Source organism: Rhopalosiphum padi, chromosome 4, assembly GCF_020882245.1.
Source record: "Rhopalosiphum padi isolate XX-2018 chromosome 4, ASM2088224v1, whole genome shotgun sequence".
In the NCBI taxonomy this organism is placed as follows: Eukaryota; Metazoa; Arthropoda; class Insecta; order Hemiptera; family Aphididae; genus Rhopalosiphum; species Rhopalosiphum padi.
Window position 1 is genome coordinate 21,999,437 of NC_083600.1, and position 21,472 is coordinate 22,020,908.

At 27.3% G+C, this 21,472-nt stretch overlaps 1 protein-coding gene across 1 annotated transcript in view; it reads left to right on the forward strand.

Moving 5' to 3' along the window:
- Positions 1 to 21,415, forward strand: part of LOC132928727 (diuretic hormone class 2) — a 46,445-nt gene extending 25,030 nt beyond the window's left edge. The window contains exons 2-4 of the mRNA XM_060993586.1: positions 7,562 to 7,675; positions 11,577 to 11,684; positions 20,904 to 21,415. Of these exons, the coding sequence (XP_060849569.1) occupies positions 7,563 to 7,675; positions 11,577 to 11,684; positions 20,904 to 21,054 (372 nt within the window). The 5' untranslated portion in view covers position 7,562 and the 3' untranslated portion in view covers positions 21,055 to 21,415. The remainder of the gene's footprint in view (positions 1 to 7,561; positions 7,676 to 11,576; positions 11,685 to 20,903) is intronic.
- The last annotated feature ends 57 nt before the right edge of the window (positions 21,416 to 21,472 follow it).

The window sequence follows — 21,472 nt, forward strand, 5'->3', positions numbered from 1 at the left end:
ATTGATTTATATATTCGAATATTTTAACTTAAGTAAAATTACAGTTATTTATGTAGATGTTATATACTGTAAGACTTAAGGTTTAACATGTCTAACTCACGAAAGGTGCAGTGAAATAATTATTACTATCGTCTAAGAAATTAATTAACAATGCAATGTAAAAAAAATAAAGACACGCTAACAACAATTGTAAACAATATAAGTACTCAATACTGGGCACAAGACAAAGACTAAATGTGTAAAAATGTATGCATATATATATACATACAAGAAGGATTTATTACTGACACTGTAAATATAATCATTATTACAGCACAAACCACTCTGTACAAGAGACTAAATACCTAGTTAAATCATTTAAAGAGTTTTTTAGAGTATTATTATTCTCGGGATTACCTGTATTCAAGAAAATTCTTGCGAGACATTATTTCCAATAGTAATTTCGTTGTGAATAAATTGTCAAAAACATCTCATCTGACATGAATAATGTCAAACTCGTTTGAGAGTCTAAAGCAAATTAAATGTAGTCAATCTACATTATCCGATGATTGACTTTGATAAATTAACGCAATTGCTAAATCGCATGATTATTAAGTTTTATGTGATTATAAAGTTTGCACACTTACACAAAACTAGATTTAAGTTAAGCGCTGTGATGTAATATTTTTAAATTTTAATTTTTTTATCAAAAACAAACTACTCGTTCTCAGTGAAATAATGAAATACCTGTATTAAAATTTCAAAAATATCATACAAAAATTTCGATTTGGGTGCAACATCTTCTCAATAAGAAACATTGAACAAGTGTAGTCTTTATTTAAAAAAAAAACTTCATACAGCCGAGTTACGATGATAACTCAAATCTCGATAACTTAAAATACTTGACAATTCGATTTTTATTTATTAAATAATTTATAGAATTATATTTATAATTATTTATTAAAATAAATTGTTATATTTATATTTATAGAAATATAAATATAAATTCGAATTAGATATTTCGAATAATACATATCTCGAAGCGAATTTTCATATCCCTTTAACTTCGAGTTATCGCGACTCGCCTGTATAAGCACAGGTACAGAGAGTATAAGTGGTATAAAAAGTAGCAAGTATTTAAAAATATGATCTTCATATGTACTTCAAAATTCCAAAAATCATAATTGTAATAAATTTAATTTTAATTTATAATAATAATGTTAACTTCTTAAGCCATTAGTCCTGCAGTATATTAATATGCATTCATAATAATACAGAAGCTATAATGTTTCAAATTATTAATCACCACCTTTATTTTGTCTTAATTTAAAAAAAAAAAACCTGATGTCTACAGAACAAATTATAATTAATTATTTAAAAAAAATTTTAGAGCTATCCCTTTAGTATGCAAATTGTTATATTAAAATAATATACTTAATATTAATAGTATTTAATAAATAAAGTGTTTACTTAATTGTTTTGTAAGATATTATCAAATCGTGTTTCAGAAAAAAAAATGTTTTGTTATTAACAACATAAAAACGTAATGTGGGCAATATCACACAATAGCGAGCTTTTATAATAGTATTTATTATTATAATACTCGTACTTTAAATGAACGAATAAGATTAAACAGCTTATGAAACGTTCTTGTACGATATTTTTTCCACTCTCGCAAAATTATAACGTAAAATAATATTCTATGTACCTACACCAACAATATTACGTACCTATTATTTTGTTTTCCGAGAGATATTATACCCTATCTGCGTGGTGAACAAACTAGCAAGCGTGTAGTAACAGCTTTAAATAATACTACCTTTGGTACGGTTGTTCTCTTGGCATTTGGTTTCGCCACTGATATATTATATGTATAATGCAGAACTAATTAATTCACGGTTTTCATGGTATGCTTACAACAAAAGCCGACAATAAACATTGCACTCCGAAGTTCTTAATAATCCTCTTAATTCTCTCGTGTGGTAGTCATTTGATCTATTGCTATAATTTACACAATTAATTTATTAGTAGGTACATTTAATATAAGTCACTGCAATCGTTTTTAATTATTCAATTAATATTAAATTTTTATGTTCTATTAGTCCCGTTTGACTTACATTTCGGTTTTTTTACTGACCCGAGTAAACCGTACACAACTATTTTTTGCACTGCAATTCGTTGTAACTCACGTCAAATCTAATCACAGATATGAAAGTAATATACACCACTATTGTAATTCCTCACCAATAACTCTGTCGTTACATTTACTTGATTTTCATTAATATTATGCGTTTTGATAAAAATTGTTTTTATAACTTAAACTCGTATTAAAATTTAAAATACAAACAAAATATTTAAAACAATCAGATATCGATGTGGTTTAGATAGGAATATTTAAAATTCTAATTAAAAACAGTCATTTACGATTAAATATTATGGCAGGGTTTTTCAATTTTAATCTATTTTATTTTATTCCATCATTTCATAGGTAGGTATATTCAAACATACACAACGTGAATCATTTTATTCATTGATGACCTAATTTGTTTATATACAATTATATCGGTAACACAATACTAGATTATAAAAACTACATTTTTTTAGTTGTCTAGTTTTTAAAAACTTTATTATTATTAAACATCTATGTTGTTGGTGTTGACTTTTTGATTACTCATTGAACATTTACAAGACAACTATTTTCTCTTAGTAGGGAATACATATTATAAATAATAAGATAAAACAAAAGGACTTGCCACCAAACGATCTTTTGTTGAAATAATACTCATTTCAAATGTCATTAACATTACACATACACAACAATTTGATATCATATTATCGTTGTAACAAGAAAAAATGTTGCAATATATGCATATTATTATACAGTTACCTACTCATATGCATAAATTCGAAGGTGGGTAAGTTAATTTATTTTCATTAACTTCAATTCATTTGAGTTCAGTAATTATTCAATAATTAATTATATATTTAATTCAAAAAGTTAGAAATTATTTAATACATTATTAGACAGTTTCTATGGAAAACAATTTAACTTAATTGAGTTAAGAAATTGTTAATTATTTTTTTTTTTTTTATTATTACAATCTAAGTAACGCATTAATATTGTACGGTGACTTAGTATTTTGTTAAAAATGCTTTCTACACTATGTTCCTTCTTATTTCACATAATCTTTAGTGGCTTTTTTGCACGTTAAACACAGAGGTACCCAGACCAAGTAAGCAACGGCATGTACTCTTGAGAGGAAATAGTTGTAAATAACTGATGTCATATGAAAGCTTGATATGTGTATCATAATAATTAATTTTTGTGAGTCACTTATATATATGAATAGAAAATATGTTTTGATAGCTTTTATTTATCAAGATGTAAAAATAACTTAATGTTAGTTGTATTTGTACATACCAAATTAACGTATGAATAAAAAAAATAATAAACACGCAATAAGAATATTAAAAATGTTCTCCAAAAATTATCGAGTTATATAAAAAATACAAAACATATAAATTAACAATTTCTTTTAAAAGAAAAAATAATAGAAATAAAATAAATAAAAATTATATAAGCGGTAAGTTAAATGGAAAATACGAAATTCAATTCAATTGTACATTATATAAGTATTTAAAAATAGATTAAACAATTGCGTGAACAGCTCGATAGTTGACGGTTAAAGTTAAAAACAATACAAACAGAATAATTTTTTTATGTATAAGTAATCAGAAAAAAACGAGATACAAAATTACGAAATTGTAAATTCTTGAATTATGCGACCAATAAATTTGTATTTGATGTGAAATTACGAAAAACAAATCGAAAATTTAAAATTGTAATTTTTTTCCCTCGAACAAACTGATCTTTTGCTCATACAACTAAGACGCGTAATTATCTCTTGGTGTGTAATTCTAAGAACGCACGAATGCTTTATTATACATGAAATCCGATCTTTTACAATAATATTACCATCATCCACCTACCTGTGCAACCGTATTTTAACGTATGAGTACACCATAGCCATATTGTCAACAAAATGTGTGATGTAATAATATAATAATGTTACATTATCTACAGACTCTCTGGTTTCGAGCCAGCTATACGTTGCACGGAATATTAATTATTCGAATGTGGCCGGCACTGATCCCTCGGGCTCTTTAATATTTACAATGTTATTAGCCAGCGGACCTTTGTTTTCAGACGCCTAACCGCGCAACGGGAAAACACATGAGACGTATTATATAATATTATTATTATTATTATTATTCTGCGATATTGACTAAGCCTTTGTGCAATGCGTCGGCTACGCGCGTTTACTTTTCAATAGTTTAACGCGCAATAACTGCTGTGGTAGGTACACGTGTGAATCACGAACTTCAAATATAATTATTCGGAAATATGACCCCCTCGGAACCCAGCAGAGCAGCGCGATGGATATATATTAGGTGCGCCTACGTTAATATTATGAATAATATTAAATCCTTTGATAATGATTACGAATAAAATAATATGACACCAGTTTTGATGATCGCCTAATTATACACGTTATTAGCGCAATGAACACTATAAATATTTACAAAGCGCTCAGACCACCACGGTGGTATTTTTTATCCAATCAACCGAGTGCAGGGTGATTAACCACTAACCCGGCATGTTCGTCTTCATCTTATCATTAAATAATGTATTCATTAAAATTACGATTCTTAGAGTTTTAAATATACTATTAAAGATCATTTTCAAATATTTAGATTTATTACCATTTAAAGAATGTACTGTGGCAATAAAAACTCGTATATTTTTAACGAACTGCCTTTTTAAAGTGTAAGTTGTAAAGCAGATTATTTTTTATTTTATTTTATTTCATTTTTTTAAACATTTTCAGATATTTAAATCGAAATTTTAATAAGTAGTTTCAGACTTATTAAACTATATAATTACCGTCCACCGTATAACAATCATATAGATCTATAATACTTGTAGTTGTATAATAAAGTACCTACTCAAAAACTAGTCCTTTATATTTCGGTTTAAATCCTCCAACGTTTTCAACAAAAATCATCTCCATAACAATTATAATATATAATAAAAAAGGTACCTAATTTTTATTTAAAAATAAAAATGTAGAACTGCCACTTGGCTTATTAAATAGTAAAGTATCTCGTAAACTAAATTTGATTAAACGTATTACGGGTTATAAGTGAAAAATGGGGCTGTTTTGAATGTTCGTAGGTCCATATGAATTTAGATGAGAATTTTATTAATAACTAAAATTTAAAAGTTCGGATGGTATTGTTGAAGAAACTTTAAAAAATAATAATAATTAATTAAAGTTTTAAAATAAATGCTAAGAACAAATACGTCATATTTTAATGTTATTATAATTTATACGTAATAATAGTATAAATTCATTGCGTGTTTTGGACTAATACCATGTCATATTATAATATATTTCTAGTTTTTACTGAAGTCTTATCACCTATTTCATATTAACGATCCTAGTCTTATTGAAAAAAATATTGTTAACCTCTTACTTTATAGTTTATACACTAATCATCATTATATAATAAATTTATTTAAGTCTAATTTAATTAATAAATTGTAATTTGTATATATACATAATGTAATTCAAGATAAAGTGTAAACTTATGTTAAATAGTTAGAGTCAATAGTCATAGTCACCAAAACTTTATAAAATTTAATTTAAAAAGATTATAATATCAATATAAAAAACTACTACAACCCATTGGCCATTACAAAAAGATTTTGATATTTTAATATAATACATAGGTAATAGATACCTATGCTGTAATATTGTCACTCGATTTAATAAATGTAATAACTATAATAATTATTAATTGTTTGTAGCAAAATTTCGTATATCGGTAAAAATTACTGTAGATAACTAGTACATCAAAATTATGTATACAAGTTACCAACTATTAATAATTCTTAAAAATCGTGTACCATATAATAATTAATATTTTACTTCTAAAACACTTTAGATCTTCCCATTAATATCGAATAACAATTTTACCAAGTAAACTTATATAACGACATAATAACTACGATACTACGAATTACAAAATATAAAAATCAAATTTTGGACGAGTATTTAATGAGTTATGACTTAAGACTTACACCTTACAAGTTATAAGTATTTAAAGTTTAAATGAGCTGAATCGAAGGGCTCAAGAGTACACTGTACCCATCAAAACACTCCGTTCTTCAAAACTTTAAATTTTCTTAACTTATTAAATACTCGTTCAAAATTCTATTTTGTTTTTTTAATTCTCAAAAATATATTTTACTGTGAAATATTAAATACTAAATTAAATGCTGGCATTCAAAAAAGTAAAACTTTAAAAAAACAAAATAATATAAATATTTTATAAATGTTGTTTTATAATGACTTCAGTTATTATAAAAATATAGTGTTAATACTTTTTGACAAAACTAATGTTACTTTATAAGAATCGCTATGCATATAATTTACGTAGCATTTTTTTTTTTTATCGAATTTAGATTAAGATTTATTAATTGATTTATTTCTTAACATAAATTTAATACGTAGTTTTAACTTAATAAATGCCACTTCAGCTTGTGATTATGATGCTGTATTCTATATTACAAATTTATGCAAAATACGCCATCAACATATTAAAATATACTCAAAAGTTGTATGAGTACGTGTTTGGTATAAAACTCATATTTTCTGTATTCGGGATCGCTTTATTGAAGAACGGTATAAATTGATTTTTATATACATATATTATGTATTTATGTACAAAAAAAACATCAAACAGACTAAAACCTACGGTAGAAAAAAAATTACGATGTTCTACTACAGTAGTTTCAAACGAATATATTCGACTTCGCCGCAACTATAATATAAAAATATGACCTTTTCCTAAAAAGTGTATGTGTAACTGAATAATAATGATATTATTATTATAATATAGATATTATGAATAATAATAATAGTTCGTAACAAAAGTTAGACGGCGTCATGAATAGGCAAATGTGATACACTTACACGGACGCGACGACGAATGCGGAAACAACGATCCTACCTCGCGTTTAACTATTTTATTATTTTAATTTACAATATACTTCAAATACGTAATAATAACATAAACATTGTATCGAATAAATAAAAATAGATGAAACACTTAAACTTCAATGCATGTATGTACATAAAACATTTTTTCTAATGATGTTTGTAAAACTTCAATATTTTATTTAATACAAACACGAAAATCGTGGCTACTTTCTGCATAACGTTGTCATTATTGACTATGACAATATTATTATATAAAAAAAAAACGAAGCATACCAAGTTATATTTCGATGTGCATGACATTTTTCATCTTCATATTTACCATGAGATATTATATTTCCTTACCTTTTCATTGTCATATATACTCGTATTATGTAAAGCATAATAACATTTAACTTTCTACTTTCTTTTGACACTTATTTTAGTTTTTAAATACAAATATACACATGTTTTTATTTACTGTATTTTGTCAAATTATATTTACTACAGAATACTTAATAAAACCTATTTATTTACAGTATGTTCGCAGGAAACATGATGATGGGAGCTTCGGTGGCGTGTGGCTTGTTGGTCGTGATACTTGTGTGCACTATCCCAGCATCATTATCTGCACCTTATCCAGTGTTACAAGGGTAACCGCAATTTTTTAAATATACAAAATGTAAAAAAAAAAACAACAAACGAAAAAAAGAAACATTATAATATACACAAATATATAACGCAGACTAAATAAGTGAAACTGAACGCTTTTATACGTTTTACAATGTGTAAAGACTTGTTTAATTTAATTCGAATTTATATACATAATTCATTACCGTGTGCGATTAACAAATTAGCATATTATAGACGATAAAGCAAAACTATAGCTACGCACAAAATCATTTTCCGATAACCTTAGTGTTTTTTTTTTTTTATAAATCGTAAAGAATATAAGTAGTATAATCTCTCAGGTTTATGACAAAAATGTTATCACCGTTTTGCATACGAGGTAAATGGAGTGACCAATACCCGTGTCACCGTGATTATTCCGGATTTTTGAATGTTAGAAATCGAAACGGACAGATAACCCACTATAAAACAATTCGTGAATACACGATGAGGATCGTCCGGATAGTAATTATTACTGTGTACCAATTGCAATAATTTTTTTTGTTCTAAATCAACCAGTGCACGTTATTATATTTTCGTAAAATTTATAGAAATTGTACCATAGTCCACAAGTATTAAGTTTTTTTTTTGTGCATCATCGCCGATTAAATAGATGTAATTTGTGTCGGCGTGACATCGCCGCTTGTTCACCTCGTATAAAGAAAAGAAACCCGCCACAAAGCAGTTCAGATCATGCACCCTGCAATAATTATCACATTTTCATTGGATTCTAGAAGTTTATAGATGCAAAATATTTTTCCAACTATGAAGAGTGGATAAAGCGGCTTACGGAATCGGTACATTAACTTTTCAACCAATCGATTTGAACGGCGATTGTGTAGAAAAATGACTATATAACATACCTGGAGTACTATCACTACAAACTAAATTTACCCCGCTTTAAATCTGGCATCTGGCCCGCGCTACATTTTCAAATTACATCGTACAATTTCAAAGTCTATATACCTACTCTATGCTACGTCTATGCTAAATTAAAATACATATTTTGAATGACCTTTTTTTTGCTCTCTATACTTTGACCCACTAAATTTTAATTTTCTAAAAATTGGTCCTCTAATAACTTTCAGTTGCCCATCCCTGCACTATACAATAATGAACTAGGTAGGTTAATCGAGACATAAACAACATATATAGGTACATATACAAGATATATGAATAGATTACAGTTTGAAATTTAAAAAAAAAACTTTTTATTCTGTATAATTAATATAAAACCATACAACGGCGTGTTTCGAAAAACTATTGCCGATCCACCGGGCGTCACCGGATTTTGTTAAAAGTCTACCACGACCACACACGGCAGTCTGGACCGTGATACGATATTATAATAATATACAGTAGTACTACGTGCGTATACGTCGCACACGCGTATATATATAATATATATGTGTGTGTGTGTGTGTATCACGGAAATGGCTCTGGTCCACAATAATAACGCGTGTCGGGGGCCCAAACCGTTGCCCGCAAAACAGCGCTGTAAATTTATTTCCTGACTATGTGAGTACCAAATCGTATGTGCCGTGTGTATACGCGCCACACTCGGAAATAAGCCAATAATATACGTGTGCTGCGGGTCGAACCGCTGCCCTGCGATCGCTTGACGCTGCTCGCAGTGGGGTGGGGGGGATGAAGTCCTCCGCGGATGGTAGAGCGCGCGGGGGGAGGGCGAAATTGGCCGTGATATCAGAAGTTGTGAATTATTATCGTCCGTTTGTTTACTGCCGCCGTTGCCGCTGTAGGCCGTGTCAACGGGAAAATCTGACGGTTAATAATCAATCACCCGAATTCGATTAAAAGTAATAGGGAGATGAGGTACCCGCTACAATGTTAATTTAAAATTATCGATAAAAATCTCAATAGATAAACATTCATCGAATATTGCGATATAAAAATGGATTGATAGGACGTTAGGTATAGCCGGTTAGGTATAGGTACGACACACAATTTTACTCGAAAACAGCTATTCGGTGAAATCTGTTATAATGGCGTTTTCACACCATTACACTATTTTATTTTTTATTATTATATAATGAACATATTATTATTATGATTTATAATATATACCCTAAACGCGTGTGTTATCGTACATTGGTTTTGTATTATCACGGAGTCCTCCGCATATTGTATAGGTATCTATAACTATTTTCGATTACTTTACAAAACGTAAAATAATGATCTTTCGGCCTGCAACATGAGCATCATAACCGAAATAATCGTTTCATCACACGTTGCTCCACGTATTGCTACCGGGTTATCGGTAAAGTAAAATATATTATATTACCATTTTATTTCAATATATATACGTTACATTTTACTCGATATAGGTAACCAAGTGTCTTAATAAACACTAAAATCCCTTCGTATTCCTACGTTTGATATTAATCTTTCACTGATGCACCGTAACAGAGATTAGTACGTAACCTTCTATAATTATTATCGTGTAACTCGATCAAACCCCGTGATAAACAATTCAATCATTAACGATGATTCATTTGGTTTAGTTATATATTTTTATTAGTCATAAAATATATTTTAAAATATTATTATATTCTATTTACCCATATAGATAGTGACAAAATCACTAATATTATATTTATTAAAATTAACGGCTTTATTACCTATACAATCCTTACAAAATTTAATCATTGAAGGTTAACCATCTACAGTTTTTGGCCCAATACTTTCGTCCGACATCAAGTGTAAAATTGCCTATATCTATATAATACCTACATGGCGCTAAACCTTATAAAAACCTTTCTTTCCCTAAGCTTTTTTTAAAACATTAAGTTTTTAAACATATTATGAATTTATGATTAAAAATCTTATAAAAACTTAAATATGAATAGAATTAAAAAGTTTTTACTTTTTACTACCTACCTATTTAATATTTTTTTCTTTTACATTTATTGAATACACAATCTATAAAATATATTAACTCGTGAGACCAATATCAATGTTTCGACAGTTTGAATGTTTACTTCAGATATCATATTATAACCTGACAGACGATGAATCGAAAATTGTCTTCTTGAAGTCTCGAAACAGTTAAAACACACACGTGCATAAATATTGAGAAAATAACTATAGATATCTATCTACACTTTATCATAGAAAAAAAATAATAGCTCACACCGATATAAATAAATAATAAAAACATGACAAAAAATATCGCATAAAAACAAAATATTATTTTAAATTAAATGTACGTACGCAAATTATAATTTAATGTTATATTTTATAATACGGTAAGAGTACATAATATAATATTTATACTATTTATAACATAAATTATGATAAAATATATACAATACATGGTAACTTTTTTAAATGTAATCAGTATTCACTAACATTATTTTTAGTTAAACAACATTTTCTCGTGGAGATTTTATATTTTCTACCGACTCGTTATTTGTTTATTTCATTTTATTTTCATATTTTCGAAACAGTTGCCTTTCTTGGTACAAACTAAGAAACTAAGCAAACTTTCAATTTTTAATTACTAACAGCCATGACCCTGATCATTTTTCCGTACAATTAAAACGTAGAAAGTTTGTCCGGCGTCAAATAAATAGTTAACTAGTTATGTCAGTAAAGCTACAGTAGTTATTACCTACCTTTTCACTAATAGAACACAACGAGATCATTGAGTAGATATTGCAATGCATTGAAACATATTTTATAGCACGTGGATTTGCAAAACTTAAGTATTGTCTGTTTTGTGAAAATGTATGTATAATAAAAAATAAAATGTAAATATTATTTTGTTGTTGTTTCTTTTTTATTTTTTTTGTTTTAAAAGTTTTAGGTTTTTAACTTGTGGCGTAAAATAATATATTTTATAACAGTCCGTTTTGTTTATTTCAGGCAAAATAACGCGTATTTGTCATCAGAAAACGACGGAGACCCTGAAGTCATGTTGGAATTATTGGCCCGAATAGGCCAAAATATCATGAGAGCAAATGAATTGGAAAAGTAAGGCCAACATTAAGTATTAAGACTTCGACGTTGTGGAATTCGTTTGTTTTTTGCCAAAACGAATTTATTTTTCAATCTTAAGAGTACAAAAGAAATAGGTAATATAGCTCTATACTGTGGGCACTGAAAATATAATATATACCAACACTGGCCGCAGGGCACTACGCGAATAATATTATTTGATCAAATTGTTAGTTTCCAGATAACCGTAACAATATAAAATAAAAGATTTGTTTATTACAAAAAAAAAATAATAAAGTATAGTTGTACAGATATTTTATGTAACAAACGCGGGCATTTCATTAGATTTCTTCAATTTAAATTTAAATTTTACTTTATTTTAAATTAGTTTTCTGACGATATTCAGGAATAATTTTTCAACAATTCAATGACGAAATATTTTTTTTTATATTTTTTTTACTAAGTGTGTGCCTCCAGACCTTTAATCCCGAGTAAGACTAGAGTGAGAAACTTGGAATAGCTGAGTTTCACCAATTATATTATCTGCTATGATCAAACGAAAAACCTATGATATAATATAATAATATGTTCACACCTGCACGCGTTTCTCTATGCGGACATACGTAATGTGCTCTGCTGCTGCAGTAAAGTCACTGGTATTTATTATATTGGTGTTCAATATCCATCAGTCAAATGGATAAAAAAAAGTTTACGATCGCTCTAAAAAGCGGTTTCCCCAAAAAATATATATATCGCAACGTATACGCTACTAAAACGTCATACAAAGTATATATACAGAGCAAGGGCGATTCGTCAAGTACGCTCAACCCTGTTTTTTTTTTATTAAATACTGCGTTTATTCAAATTCTTGCTTTTTAAATTATTATTTTACTTTAAAAACATATTTTCAAGTTCTTAGATTTTTTTTATACCATTATCAAAGAGAATTCAAATGTTTATGTATGATATAAATCGAAATTCGAAAAAATACATTCTACGTTATTAACCTTAATTTATTTAAGACAATATGATTGAAATGTGTAGGGATTATGACGATTTTAAAATAATAATAATTAATGTTAATTTATTAAAAATATGTAGTTTGTACAAATTATCAAAGCATTAGACTATTAGACTTTTTTTGTTATTTTATGTTTAATATATAGTACTATTACCTATACAAAGTACGTTAAGTTGAATAACTTAAAAACTATTTATTTTAATTTTGATTTAAAAACATAAATTTTTATAAAAATAATTTTATAAACAGTTTATAGTGAAGAGGGGTGGTTATCATAAAAAAATAATAAATTTTTATTACCACAGGACATTCCTTTTTAAAGGTATAAAAATCTTAGTACTTGGTCCTTAAATAAGTGTACTTAAAAATTTTTAAGATCGAAATGTTAATAAATTAAGGATAAAAAATGGTGAGCATACTTGGTCAATCGCTTTGTACTCGTATATAAACACAAAAATACATTTTCTTATTACAACACAACGCATTTATACAGACTTTGAAAACTATAGTTTTGACATCCGTCACTCTCCTATAGTATATGATTCCTACACTGATAAAGAAAATAATAAATACTATAATTAAAATAATGCTTAAATCATAGATGGCCAAATTGGTATACCGAGCGATGAGAATCAAATACATTTAGTTTAACGGATTCAAAACAAATATAAAAAAATCTTCGAGTCTTATACTTTCAACAGCTACGCCCACAATTAAATTTGATTTAACACTACATCCTGATAAATACATACTAATAGGATTTAATAATATATACCTACACCTATAATAGATACCTGCTATAATAATACGTGACGATACCAAATTCTAACCGAGTGAGTGGTAGATAGGTAGGGATATGCCTATACCTACCGACCGTTTGTAACTATTTTAGCAGTACAAGATTGTCACCTACAATATTGTCATTAGAATAAAGTACATTATAATTTTACGTCATTATATTGATTACAAGTGAGTAAGAGTAAATAATAATAATTTACACGTTTTTAACCCGAACACAGTTGGTGGCATTTCAGAAAATAAAAATATGAACAACTAAAGACTTTTTTCCGTTATCCTGTACGTATTGCCAAGATATGTGTCGAGTCTAAGGCTGGTGTTACCTGTACATCAAACGTAACCTGGCTTTAATCACGTTCTGATTGATGAACAGCGCGGCTTTTGGTCTAGTTAATCGACTGTCACTATAGTGGTGTATCTTTCTACTCGTACAAAAATTAAAGCGCGAATCTGTTCATCAATTAGACGTCATTATCACTGTAGATTTTACAAGAGCATTCGACATTGTCGACCAATCACTGCTCACGTCGATGAACTAAAATATTTCGGTGTTAGTAACACATCACTCGGACGGTTTAAATCCTGCACAATAAACAGCAGGCAATCTGTCAAGGTATTTGGTGTCGATGGTCGCGTCGTCGAAGTCCCTTCGGGCGTCCCTAGAGGTGGACGTTCTCGGTCCTCTGCTCTTCTTATTAATTTCTTCACGCAGCGCTTAAGCAAGACTAAATATATTCTTTTAGCAGACGATAACAAAATATTTCACAGGATCAAGTCACCGACTGGTTCTGCTGTTCCGCAGGACGGACTAAATTTATTCTCCGCCCGGATTACTGATCCGGGATTCGCCTAGACTGATACCATTCAATTACTTTTTCTAGATCTCATACTCTTTCTAATCGAGCGTATTATATTAATATGGCTTCTCGGTTGCTCGTGTTACACAAATAAAAGACTTGGGAATCCATTACGCATCTTCTCTTTCGTTATGTAGATACATAAACTTACTTCACGGTGTCACGTGCCCTTAAAGTACTTGGATTTGTCAAACGTAACATTAATAGTTATTATCTTCTCTTACCCGTCCTCGTTACTTCGCTCCTGTGTGATAAATTCTAGAGCTCGGTGTTGTGGTGTGCCATCTATAGCTCACAAAAGGCAAAATTAGATTGAAACATGTACAAAACCAATTCATTTCCTTTTCTCAGCACATATAGTTAGATTATATATTTAATACTACCTATGATTACGATTAACTAAGGAATTAAATTAATCTATCTTTTCTTTTTTTGCGTCACACATACCATTCTACAACCTTCGATTTCAATCATCCTCTCCTTAGGATAACTCGTAAACCATAACTTAGTCCTTAGTTTGCTTAAATTATCTACTTCGTGCGGTTCATATATATTTTTTACTCCGTGTATATATTTCCATTCAAATTCAAAGTTATATCTGATTTATTAAACAATATAATATAATCCGTAATAATATTTTTTATCAAATATAAAATACATGTAATACAACAATAATTATACTCGGATAATTTTTACAAACGTAAAATATTTATACTTTTATTATTTAATGTAAATTATTAATTACTAAATATACATATTATTTACATATTATATATGCGTGCGATTTTTGAAAATCATCATAGCCCTCAGATCTTTAAAAAAACTATTATTCTTAGCTCGAAATAAAGTTTAATAATTCAGTAACTATTTGTTCTAATTTTTATTGATAATCATAAATTTAAGTAGTGTAGTACGGGGACTACACTACTTAAATTATATAACAATTGTAGCTGGTATTTTAAAATACCAAGTTAAAGTAAACTGAAGTTTCTAAAATCAAAAAATGAATAAACAGCGGAGCGTGATCGGTAAGTTCTTCAACAGATAATAATGTTAAAATTATGTAGGTAGGTATTTTATCATCACGATTATTATGTATAATAATTTAATTTTTATTTTATAAAGTTGAATATAATTGTATAATAATTGTTAAGCGAGTTTTATGCGTTAATAATTACAAGTATTTTTTTCTCTTTTAAACGATAATAAAAATATCGAATTTCATACACCTAAGGGCTAAACGGAATATTTTTTCGTGAATTTTGATGTTTGAAAGGAGTGGTACAGGGATGCCCCCCCCCCCCGTGCACAGTGTTGCTCCCGCTTGTCTAAACTTCAAATAAATTATTTAAAGGTATTGTTGCATAGTTGTCACGTCGTGTCCCAATTGATGATTGCATGTGAACATCGTTGACAAAGTGTTGTCTGAGGGGTGTGTTTCATATGTCATATGGTTCTATTAATACGGTATACGGTTCAGGCGCATTTGCGCCCGTGGTAACGGGACCACGGAAGTTATATTGTATATTATAATATATACGACGCAAGTCATTTCAGTAGAATTCCAACACAAATGGACTCCTCGACAGCAATAGTTTATCAGTTATCAACGACGTAAAATTATTATCGTTGAGATTGTATTTATACTTGCCTACTGGAAATACAAATGCTGAGAGTATTTTGAAAATAAATAAAATATTATTATTGAAATAATCGAACGTATATTATAATCTACAATCTGCATATATATATATATATATATCCCATAAATATTTCCAAGAATGTAATAGACACAAAAAATAAAACTTTTTGTTATTTTTTATTATTGATCGACTATAAAATAAAATATTAACATGTTAATAACGGTGAAAAAACTGGAAAGCATGACATGATATAATGAAATTATTACTTATTCGAATAGGCGCTATTCCCTAGGGTATAGCAAGTTCATATTATTTTTCAGTACATTTTTATGTTTTTTTTTTTTTTAAATATACAATTGAATATGGTTGGTTTATGTACCTAAATAATTTTTATTTTAAGATATGACTATGGATTTTCAATCATAATACTCATTAAATTATTAAATATAAATAATAAATAGGGCGTAGCTACCTGCGCCTACCTATATAACTATATTTTATTGTTATCATTTATAAAGTTTTATTTTAATTCATTTAATTTTTCAATGACAAGTATAACAATGGACCTGTTTAATTTCATATTCTAAAGCAAAAACTTTTTTCTGAGGATTTCATAATAAAATAATAAATTTACTAGACTAGTGAATTAGTTATAAGTTATAACTTAAAAATATTTAAAATATATATGAGCAAATATGTAGACTAACATTTTACGGGGTACTATTGTGCCACTTCATTCTGCTAATCAAATATATTAGCTATTAGTTGTATCTACTTATAAGTTATATAACTATAGTTAGTATACGTTTAAAATTCGATTTAAATAAATTGAGATACTAAGAAGTAACAATTATTGTAGACGCTAAAAATTCCAAATCGAAATCAATTTTTTATAATAAAATAAAATAATATTATTTATTAATACACCTACTATTTAATGATTCCACAATTTTTTTAGCTTACCCCCCCCCCCCTCCGAAATTAATTTCCAGTTACGGCCTTGCTATTTAAATTAATAAAAGCTTAGATATGAAAAATTACCTTTGCAAACATAATATATGGTATCAACAGACAACAGTCCAACTGAGAATGACCATTATCTTTTAATATTTAATAAAAAAAAAAGCTTGGTAGTTGGTACCAACTTTAAATTTTTGTTTTTAATTATCAATTATGGTTTGTTTTAGTTTTAAAATCGTACTTACAGAGTATATTTGAAAATTTTTTATTTTATAAAGTACCTACCTACTAATAGTTAGAAATGTTAGAATGTATAGAAAGTAGTATAGATCGTAAACAGTAGAGGTAATATCTACCTATCTACTTAAAAGTAAGCTCACACGTAAAATACATATTCATATCTTTAAATCATATTTTAATATTTCGTGATATCTAAAATAACACACTTAAAAGTTTTATTAGAAACTACCTACTAACTAGTAATATTAATTAAGAAATAAGCTTAAGTGCGAATTGGTATTGTACACCTGGTCATCATTTTTATATTGTAGGTAAGTGAATTATAATACATAATCTACTAAACTCTCTCCGCCAAGAGAACTAATCAAATAGTACCTACAAGATAATGCAAATCAAAAAACTGCAGTAAATCTATTACCTAATATAATAATAAAGTAGTGGTTCCAGTTAAGAAAAATATTTTCAATAAATGATTTCAGTAGGTACTTGTTCCCATCAGTTCAACACAAACTTAAACATTTATTTCGTAAAAGCACAATTTAGCTCGATTATCAGGTTAAGAATAAAAAGTTAAGCTTTGCTAAACCGAAGTTTTTGATTTTTTTCTCTTGTTTTTCTTGACGAGAATCCCAGTTAAGTTTAGATTGAACTTGGTCCAATTTACCACATGTAATTCACCAACCTAGTTCCAAAACATTGACCTTATTTAAAAAACAAAATCTCAAGATTAAACGATTATAATATATTATATTGCTAAATATAATAGCAACATTTATTATTAATTTTCTTGGCGTTTTCGTGACTCCACATCAAGAATTTCGAGATAAATTTAAAAAAAAATAACATTTAATATTCTAATTTTTTAATTTATTTTTACAAAATTGAAAATTGACATTTACAAAAAAATTTAAGTCTACAGCTAAAACGTATAAGGTATCACCTACTCGGCTATTTTTATTATTTTTTTTTTATGAAAGCATACTGCTTAAATACTTAAATACTAGACAGATGCCAAATGCATATCATAATATATGTAGGTAATTATAGATACTATAGACTTCTATATTTCCCTCATTGCTTCGCGATTCAAACGGAGGAAAAAAAGTAGGTACTATAGACTTATAACTAGGTAGTTATTATAGGTAGCATTTATAGAAAAATATGATTTTTATCTTATATGGAAAAATTACTTAGTTTGGTCAATCATTAAAAGTTACATTTCGCAGATAGACATCTACAACTAACCTTCAACAACTAAGATGTCTATTCAATTTTGCAATATCCATAACGGGAATATTATTACTCCATGTTGACTGTTCAGTTCTTTAATATAATATATTAATATTCATGAAATATCGCAAAACATAATATTATAAATTAACATTATGAAAAATGTATTGTAAGTCTATAACATAAATGAAAATAATTGAAAGATGAAAAAATCATGTAATACCAATAAATCATAAAACAAATTAAAATATTATTTCCTTTAAAAAAAAATTAATTCTCAAGAACAATATTATTACACGTTACTTTTAAAATTTAAATAAATATAAGAGTAGGTAGGTATTTAAAAATATATGAAATGGGATTAAAATTGAGTCATTAGTACATTATTCGTTGATTGTGGTATTTCTCAAAAAGTATAAATTGATTTTCAATCTATTGAGATTGATTACGAAATAAAATACAATTTTTTGAGTTTTTCTTCTGAAGTCCTAAATGTTCAAACGGAAAAAATCAAGTTTATTGAATCCAATAAAAATAATAAGGTTTAATACTTATATTATAAGCGCATTAAATTAATAATTTATTAACTACATTTATGATAAATATTAAATAGTTATAACTAAGCGTTCTAAATAGTTACCTAGGTATATAAGTTAAACGATAATAATCTATTCTATAACCAATGCTAGTACTTACTACCGAGTAGGTACCTAATAGTTAATAGTTTTTTGCTAACAATTTTTATATTCTGTTTTTATATGCTTTGTTAGTTTTTATAATAGGTAGGTACCATTATAATAGTACATAGTAAAAAATACATGAGTGATGACGCAATGTGTGTATGTATAGACATTAATGACTGTATACCTATATATAGATATATATTATAGTATAATTTATATTATAGAGGTATTCCTATATATTATTTGTTAAGAATATATAGGTAAACGGTTTTTTCTTGATTAAATAATAAAAAATCTACATAGTCAATAATAAGAATTGTAAATATAAAGTACTTTCTGGCTCATTAACATTAATTTAAGTTGTGTAAGCAAGTAATATATTATGTGAATTAATATTTTTTTTAAAACTACTCACAATCATAAGTCATAGTCTCAAACTATAAACTGATCAATAGTACCTAACAACATAGTATACAATTTCAGTCATACTTTCTCATTGCAATAATAACAAATAATCAGATTGCAAATCAACACTCATGCGGCAAAAACAAAAACTTTGAAGTGAATACTAATTAAATTTAAACACTCCCCCTTCCCACAACGAATCTAAAAATCACATAGGTACACAATTAAAAAAAAAAATTAATTTAAACATGAAAACAAATTATAAAAATCACTGTACATGACTAAGTATAAAATATCCAAATCACAAAATATGCAGAAGTACCTAATTGTAATTGTGTAGTACTACACTACCACCTATTACCTACCTACCTTCAATATTCCCTGTCCATAAATTACATTTCGTCGATTACTCAAATGCAATATCTAATTAATAAAATAAAAATAAATAGTTTATTAATATTATTATTTATTTTTATACATTGATTAAAATATTTAACAATTTGTCAATTTATTAAAAAGTATAATTTTATAATAATCACAAAATCATAATCTGTAAGTATTATTTCTCAAGCCTAGGCATTAGGCAAGTTAACTAATCAATTATTTTATTAACTCATTAAGTTAAATTAATATAAGAATAATTATAAGTTGAGTTTATAGTTAAAAGTTACTTATCTGTATTTAACTTGTATGTTATAAGTTAAATTGAAAAAAAGGCACTCAACTTGATTAAAAATCAGTTCTATTTTTTTTTCTTTTACTAAATATTTACTATCTATACCAAATGTATAATAATAGGCAAATGCAATAAAAATATAAAAATAAACAAAAATATAATACAGTTAAAAATTATGCATGTTTGAGAAATGTATAGGAAAATAACAGAAAGGAAGGCCAACTAAAGTTTCAAAATAAAAAAATTAACTTAATATGACTATATAATACAATTAATTAACTGATACATATAACTATATAAATATATGCATAAAAATGCTTACTTTGGTTAAATAAATGATATGCGAATTACATTTTTTTATTTAAACCTTTTATATTGTATCTTCAAATATTCAAGTAAGAAAAAACAAGGTATATAGTATAGAATCAACACAGATATTGAATGTTATATCAAAGGTTGGTACACAGTTATTGTCCAACATTGCATAACATTGATACACTTTTAAACTTCCTGAGGGGATACAACAACTTTATCCATAAACCAAAGTTTATAACAATATAATTATATAACTTACCTGTGAAACCTGTGTTGAGCAAATTTCACTAATAATAAGTTATTCTAAAGGCTAAGTTATATACTTTGACCTTTCAATACTATAGTGAATCAATTTGAGCTCTTCAAACGTTTAATAAAAATAAATTGTAAAAATTCAATTTTTAAAAAAATTTTAATTGTTTTTCAGTAATAAGCGTGGGCTTGATTTGGGCTTAAGCCGAGGCTATTCAGGCACACAAGCGGCAAAACATTTAATGGGCATGGCAGCAGCTAATTTTGCTGGTGGTCCAGGACGTCGACGTCGCAGTGATATGCTTCCTAAGCTTCTTACACCTTAAACTTTTAGTTTGTTATAAATTATATTTACAAACTATTACATTCAAATATATACTAAATATTATATAAATATATGAATTATATATATATAATAATATAAATAAATAAATAAATATATATATATATATATATATAGCCATATTACAAGTCAATGATTATTTTAAGCATAATCCATCCATTGTTTTGTGAATGTTATCCCACCTTCAGTAGAATGTTAACAGATTATAAAATGTTATAGATTAGCATAATTGCTTACTGTACGTATTTCTTTTAATTAGACTATTTGAATTGTAAACTCAATGACTTAAAATGTTTAACTCATATTTTATTTTATGTCGAAATACAGCACATTCCTGTTTTAAATAGTGTTTTTAAAATTAAACACCTTAAATATCTGAGTTTCTAGTAAACTATGATGTA